The sequence below is a fragment of the Lithobates pipiens genome, unplaced genomic scaffold, assembly GCF_037356315.1.
Source record: "Lithobates pipiens isolate NorthernLeopardFrog02 unplaced genomic scaffold, aLitPip1_a1.2 Scaffold_18, whole genome shotgun sequence".
NCBI lineage: Eukaryota > Metazoa > Chordata > Amphibia > Anura > Ranidae > Lithobates > Lithobates pipiens.
In genome coordinates this window covers 846,857-854,417 of record NW_027507758.1, presented here as the reverse complement: position 1 = coordinate 854,417, position 7,561 = coordinate 846,857, and the positions used below count along the sequence as shown (strand labels likewise).

Sequence of the window (7,561 nt, the reverse complement as noted above, 5' to 3'; positions counted from 1 at the left end):
CTGTTCTTATTCTGTATGTATGGACTCTGCACAGTACCACTTCTCTTGTCCTGTATGTCGGGTGTAATTCTCGGTATCTGTTCTTATTCTGTATGTATGGACTCTGCACAGTACCACTTCTCTTGTCCTGTATGTCGGGTGCAATTCTCGGTATCTCTTCTTATTCTGTATGTATGGACTCTGCACAGTACTACTTCTCTTGTCCTGTATGTCGGGTGTAATTCTCGGTATCTGTTCTTATTCTGTATGTATGGACTCTGCACAGTACTACTTCTCTTGTCCTGTATGTCGGATGTAATTCTCGGTATCTGTTCTTATTCTGTATGTATGGACTCTGCACAGTACCACTTCTCTTGTCCTGTATGTCGGGTGTAATTCTCGGTATCTGTTCTTATTCTGTATGTATGGACTCTGCACAGTACCACTTCTCTTGTCCTGTATGTCGGGTGTAATTCTCGGTATCTGTTCTTATTCTGTATGTATGGACTCTGCACAGTACCACTTCTCTTGTCCTGTATGTCGGGTGTAATTCTCGGTATCTGTTCTTATTCTGTATGTATGGACTCTGCACAGTACCACTTCTCTTGTCCTGGTATGTCGGGTGTAATTCTCGGTATCTGTTCTTATTCTGTATGTATGGGACTCTGCACAGTACCACTTCTCTTGTCCTGTATGTCGGGTGTAATTCTCGGTATCTGTTCTTATTCTGTATGTATGGGCTCTGCACAGTACCACTTCTCTTGGGGGGGGGGGGGGGGATTACTACAGGTCAATAGACTGACTGCTCTGCAGGAGCTTCTCCAGATCTTAGTAAATGAGGTGAAGCTTCTGGCTGCAAATCCCACCAATCACATCCCAGGAGAACAAATAATATTTTGGCTGCACATGATTGGCTGATGGAAGTCAGCAGAGCCTCCCCCTCAGGTGGTGTGACCTCAGAGCTGACACTTGTGTGCAGACCGGGGCCTGGCATGCCGCGCAGCACACAATAGCGGCCCGTGATTGATGGGCTGGGATGGGCAGCCGCATACCAGTTCCCCGGCATTGCTGGGCTGATGAAAAGCAGACTGACAGGAGGGAAAAGTCAAGCAGTTGCTCGGGTCTCCATGAAGAAAACAATCTACAAACGTCTCTTGGAAAGCAATTTTCAAACTTTTATTTACAAAATGTCACAGTGACAAAAGTTTTTGAAAAAAAAAAAAAGAAATGCTAGCTTCTCCCTGAGCCTCAAATTACAGAAATATATATATGTATACTATATACAAGAGAGCGGACCGAGCGTCTGCACACAGACATCTCACAACTGGAAATGTACAATACCCCCAACAAACATGAAATATGACAGATTCTTCCATATTCTGCCCTCCCAAGGGGCGGCTGGTGCTGGATGATCCGCATGGGCCGGACAGATGAGGACTCGGCTTCATGTATTGAGAGCCCACGGCCACACCCATTTGTGTATCGAGAGCCCGCGGCCACGCCCATTTGTGTATCGAGAGCCGCGGCCACGCCCATTTGTGTATCGAGAGCCCGCGGCCACGCCCATTTGTGTATCGAGAGCCCGCCGCCACCCCCATTTGTGTATCGAGAGCCCGCCGCCACCCCCATTTGTGTATCGAGAGCCCGCCGCCACCCCCATTTGTGTATCGAGAGCCCGCCGCCACCCCCATTTGTGTATCGAGAGCCCGCCGCCACCCCCATTTGTGTATCGAGAGCCCGCCGCCACCCCCATTTGTGTATCGAGAGCCCGCCGCCACCCCCATTTGTGTATCGAGAGCCCGCCGCCACGCCCATTTGTGTATCGAGAGCCCGCGGCCACGCCCATTTGTGTATCGAGAGCCCCGGCCCACGCCCATTTGTGTATCGAGAGCCCGCCGCCACCCCCATTTGTGTATCGAGAGCCCGCCGCCACCCCCATTTGTGTATCGAGAGCCCGCCGCCACCCCCATTTGTGTATCGAGAGCCCGCCGCCACCCCCATTTGTGTATCGAGAGCCCGCCGCCACCCCCATTCGTGTATCGAGAGCCCGCCGCCACCCCCATTCGTGTATCGAGAGCCCGCCGCCACCCCCATTCGTGTATCGAGAGCCCGCGGCCACGCCCATTTGTGTATCGAGAGCCACCCGGCCGCACCCAAAACATTAACACTGAAAACATCCCATAAAAAAAAAAAATAGATCACAACACAAAGCCCCGGAGACGGGTCAGCTGGTGACAAAGACGCGATTCCTAGAAATAAGACCCCCTCGGTGGACGGGTCACATGCGCCACTAGCGAGATACATACATGGAAACATTGACTCTTCGAAGCACGGACAATTTTATTGCTCTATATCTGTAAAAAAAAAAAAACATTCTAGAAGACGGGAACACGGGACCATCTGATGTGTGTTGGAAATCTTTCATCCGCAGCCACCAATGAGGTAAAAAAAAAAAATTCTTAAATTCAAAGGATGAAAAAAAAAAAAAAAAAAAAAAAAATGGAAAAAACCCCACAAGAGGCGGCTTTTAAATAGAAGTCCGGCTCCGAAGGGCACCGGGGGTCTTGTGAAAGGCATTTTCTTCATGGAGTGAATGTGGGGACTTTGTTGAAAGGACCGGATGAGTTTATTTTTAGAGCCGTCACGGTTCATCAGATTCATCCACCAGGGTCTGAGAGCAAGAAGAGCAAAACAATGCCAGACCCTGAATGGGCTTCAGAGCGCGGCTCACTGAACACGCAAAATTGTCTCGTGGCGGATTTAAGTGACTGCTGCCTTCAGGAGCACAATACGCGAGGACCTGCGCTCCGAGGATTGAAGATAAATGCACATCAACGTACAGAGACCTAAAAACCACCCCCCCCTCCCCCAACCAACGTCAAACGTCATCAGTGAATGACGGCACCCATCAATCTGTTCTGCTCAGGTCTATGGCATGGCCACCAACCCAAGTCTGTGCATACCAAGGACGGTGGACTTTCAAAAACCAGTCACCCACCCAATACCATCATCCTAATATATTTCCACTTTTACTATTCAGATGGTGCTTCATAAGAAGGAAAGTGCTCCAAAAAGGACCTTCACCAAACCACCATAGGAGGGGCAAACCAACTTACATGGCCTCTAAAAGGCAGATAAAGTGCACCACCCCAATCCATCTGATGGACCTCCTCCATAGAGGTATGGGCGAGAAACGGCACCACCCCAATCCATCTAATGGACCTACTCCATGGAGGTATGGGCGAGAAACGGCACCACCCCAATCCATCTGATGGACATCCTCCATGGAGGTATGGGAGAGAAACTGCCCCACCCCAATCCATCTGATGGACCTACTTACTCCATGGAGGTATGGGCGAGAAACTGCACCACCCCAATCCATCTGATGGACATCCTCTATCACGGCATGGGCGAGAAACTGCACCACCCCAATCCATCTGATGGACATCCTCCATGGAGGTATGGGAGAGAAACGGCACCACCCCTTTCCATTATATGGACCTTCTCCATGGAGGTATCAGAAATGTGTTACAGCTTCTATGCCAGACTTAAGCTTTTAGAGGAAGGACAACTGGTGGCGTGCCAAGGAGGATTTCTCGTAGGTCAATTTGCAACTAAAAAAGTGGGAGGGGAGGGGGGATTAGAACCAGCTGAAATTTGAGGATGCCCATTTTTTAGGCAGGAAGCCCAAGTCCAGTGGAATCTACGTGGTTTCAATTGCTCAGACCTAGCGGCTACTTCACCAGAAAAATTATCGGAAAAAGGATAGGCCATCCTAAAAAAATTGGTCTACGATACTTGGATGTTGGAAAGAGTCTACAGACTGCCGAGCAACACAGTACAGGAAACAAATACGTGACAACAATGCATTCCTGTACACTGATGAAAACTGCCATCGACACACAAGATTTTCCACTATTTAGCCAGTTACAGAGAAGATACAACACTTATTGATGCCAACACCACCGAGTGGAGCCATGGGGCACAGCCAGTCCACCTTGGATGAAGGAGACTAATGGACATCAGACTAAGTCTTTCTGGATACATGTTGCCGGATCACAGACTAACATTCAGGTGGAAGAAGACGACCGGTTGGACTAGTTCCTGTACTGGCTTCCATACGCGTTCCGTCTTCAGTTGTCTCAGCAACTTGAAGGAACAATACTGCTGCTTTCTACACTTGGGAAACGACTCCACATAGTAATCTCTAAAGAAAATAAAGCAAACACTTCTCAGACACTCGTGCGATTCGATCACATCGAAGGCTGGATTCTTCCACAAAAAGTTCAAAGAACAAAAAAAAAAAAAAAAGAAAAGTCTCACAGGTGCATTTTTCCGAATTTGTCATCAAGAAGATTCTTTAACAAATTCCTAGCCGAGCCGCAGATGGACTTCACTGCCAAATGAGAGTATTTATTGTGTGTCCAGCGGCAGAGTTACTGCTCCTTGTTCTCCTGTGTTGGGTCGCAGCTGGATTGCTTCTCCTCCTCCACCAGGAACTCCTCGGGGGGCCATCGCAGCTCCCCACTCTCCACGTCCCCCTCTGTGGGCTCCACCACAATGGAGGGGAGTCTGTCCTTGAGTTTGCAGCAGCGCTCAAAGTCTGAAGGATCTGGGAAGATCTGAAAGAGAAAGACAAATATATTAGACCTCATTGTTCATCGATGGAACTCACTGCTAATCGTATCTCTGCGTCTGAAAACATTCAAAGAGCCAAATCAGAAGTCAACTTATTTGATGGATCTTCAAGTTACCAATTGTGCTCTCAGACCTAAAAACCAGCAGCACTGACGGGGTCAAGTCATCCAACATTGTCAAAGGAAACATCCAACATTTTTAAAAGGCAATGTACATGCCCGACATACATTGTGGGTGGGCAACCTCGGCCCTCCAGCAGTTTTGAAACTACAAATCCCATGAGACATTGCAAGACCCTGACCAATCACCGGCATGACTCCTAGAGGCATGATGGGATTTGTAGTATTTAAAACAGCTGGAGGGCCGGTTGCCTACCCCTGCATTAGTATGATGGCTGATGTACTGAGGTATCTTGGCCATTGCATTTGCTCTGAGCATCATAGGCTCCATGCAGAGATCTCGGCTGGGACGGTTGGTCAAATGTCAAATCTAGAAATCTCCTGCAGCTACCAATCCACAGGATAAAGGGGAATGCAAGCTAAACCAAACCTTCTGTTGTCCTGAAAGGAACCCCCTTTGCCCAGTAGATACTTACCTTTCCTTCGCTCCTTTCAGCGCTGGGAATTGCAGGGAACTCCCATCCCAGCACTGAGTCACTGGGCATCAAAGAGCCCGCCCCGCCACTGAGCCAACGGGCATCGAACAGAGCCCGCCCCGCCACTGAGCCAACGGGCATCGAACAGAGCCCGCCCCGCCACTGAGCCAACGGGCATCGAACAGAGCCGCCCCGCCACTGAGCCAACGGGCATCGAACAGAGCCCGCCCCGCCACTGAGCCAACGGGCATCGAACAGAGCCCGCCCCGCCACTGAGCCAACGGGCATCGAACAGAGCCAGCACTGGGCATTGAAGAGAGCCCATCCCACCACTGAGCCAACAGGCATCAAAGAGGCCCGCCCCGGCACTGAGCCAACAGGCATGAGCAGATTCACTAAAACAGTCACTGAATCTGTCAGCTGTGCCACCCCCCCCCCCCCCCCATACATTATACAACTCATTGTTCTACAGTGTCACGAAGCATCACCAGCTTTCTCAATAAATTTCAATTACTTACAAAGTCCAAGGGCACTTCTGGTGAATATATTACATTTACATCATATAAGGCTCCCAGTTTTCAGAACCCGCTGATGGCTCTGCTGACAAGTGATGGAAAGTGCGAGTCAGCAGGTTTGGGAGAGGTCAGGTGAAGCAGCTGTTAAGGAAATGGACTTACACTACTATTTTATTATTATATTAACACTATTTTCCGCAAACTCATGACTTTCAAGATAGCAAAAAGTGAACTGATCTAAGAGCCAAGAAGAGGAGGCCAGCGAGGAGCAGCAAAGGACCCCCCCCCCCCCCAGGCCAGCGAGGAGCAGCAAATGGGGCCCCCCAGGCCAGCGAGGAGCAGCAAATGGGGCCCCCCCAGGCCAGCGAGGAGCAGCAAATGGGGCGCCCCCAGGCCAGCGAGGAGCAGCAAATGGGGCGCCCCCAGGCCAGCGAGGGAGCAGCAAATGGGGCCCCCCCAGGCCAGCGAGGAGCAGCAAATGGGGCCCCCCCAGGCCAGCGAGGAGCAGGCAAATGGGGCCCCCCCAGGCCAGCGAGGAGCAGCAAATGGGGCCCCCCAGGCCCACAAAAAGCAGAAAAGGGCTCCCCCCTCCGAGGAGCACAACAGCTGGAAGTAGTGGTAAGGATGGAGGACTTCCCCCATAGAGTGCACCTGACTATCCAGAGCAGTCACTCAACCAAGGTTTAGTGGAACCCTAGGGGTTCTTTGAGCTGTGGCTGAACCACCTATGATAATGCCTACAGAGTTCAAGGTTCAGCACCACTTAGCAAAGCCAGCAGCATGACACCAAATCTCTTAAGCTTTCTTTAAGGGTTGCATTCCAAGCATCACTTTGAGGACACCAATATAAGGAGCATTGTTCCTATTGAGCCCTGATGAATTTGTTTTATAAGGGTTCCTTGAGACGTGAGATTTTTGGGGTTCCTCTAGGGTTAAAAGGTTGAGAATGCCTGATCCAGAGCATGGAAGGAACGCTCGCCCCCTCAGAATAACCCAATACTTGCTTCATCATGGTTACTACAGCACTGATATCGCTTTACGTTGTGGAAGGTTGGCGATGGCTTACAGTGATGATGAACAAGCACAAAGTTCATGCCAAAGAATAAAAAATTCAGTACAATCTTTTTTTTAAAGGTATACAACATGGGAAAATGAGCATACCTGCTCAACTACAGTACTACCCCCACCTTACACCCATCTACCAGTCCACAGGCATACAATGACCTTTTCCAGCAAAACTGCTGCCTCAACTCCAAAGAGCCAACCCCCACACTGTATAAAAGGCTCTCGAGAGATGTAGTTCTGGGGTGTTGACCTCCAAGCAGCTGTCTCTAGAAGACTGATGAGGTCATAGGGAGCAGTAAAGGATTGATCCCTACAGGAACCAGGTATAAAGAAGTATGCTGGTCTGGCTCCAGAGTGGAAGCTTTGGGGGAGAGGATGGGCAATGGCCAGACACAAAGTCCTTCCAGGTCTATAGCAGATGTGTGCCATACTAAACCTCCTAAATATGCCATGGTGGCAGCAAAGACCCAAAACCAGAGTGAAAGGCTCTTGAATGGATCAGGATTTCGTATCTGAATCCCTCCAATAATCAACCAACTACATCACCCATCCTCCAACTGGCAGGACAAGATATGAAAATGAACTTTCACCCACCAGTAAGTCAATGCTCAGACCAATAACTGGCCTGGTGGCTCTCCAGGGTCAGACCCAACAGCGAGCAGCCCAAGGTGCTGACTGACCTCCATCACATGGGGACCAACCCACATTAGAGGGCCGAATATTCACTGCGCTGTAGTGTACAATGACGTTTGTGGTCTTAGATAAACTT

At 49.9% G+C, this 7,561-nt stretch overlaps 1 protein-coding gene and 1 long non-coding RNA gene across 2 annotated transcripts; both read right to left on the bottom strand.

Moving 5' to 3' along the window:
* Positions 1-1,131: 1,131 nt before the first annotated feature.
* On the bottom strand, positions 1,132-3,310 carry LOC143986934 (uncharacterized). The gene is made up of 2 exons (XR_013276571.1): positions 3,257-3,310; positions 1,132-3,146 (listed from the first exon to the last, which is right to left on the bottom strand). It is a non-coding gene; the product is annotated as an uncharacterized LOC143986934 (long non-coding RNA).
* Positions 3,311-3,319: 9 nt separating this feature from the next.
* Positions 3,320-4,649, bottom strand: LOC143986932 (protein LBH-like). The gene has a single exon (XM_077485343.1). The coding sequence runs from the start codon at positions 4,632-4,634 to the stop codon at positions 4,416-4,418; it is 219 nt and encodes a 72-aa protein (XP_077341469.1). The 5' UTR covers positions 4,635-4,649; the 3' UTR covers positions 3,320-4,415.
* Between the last annotated feature and the right edge of the window lie 2,912 nt (positions 4,650-7,561).

Bases quoted from the DNA above. Each gene is read 5' to 3' on its own strand.
- LOC143986932 (XM_077485343.1), bottom strand. From the start codon at position 4,634: ATGAGGTCTAATATATTTGTCTTTCTCTTTCAGATCTTCCCAGATCCT.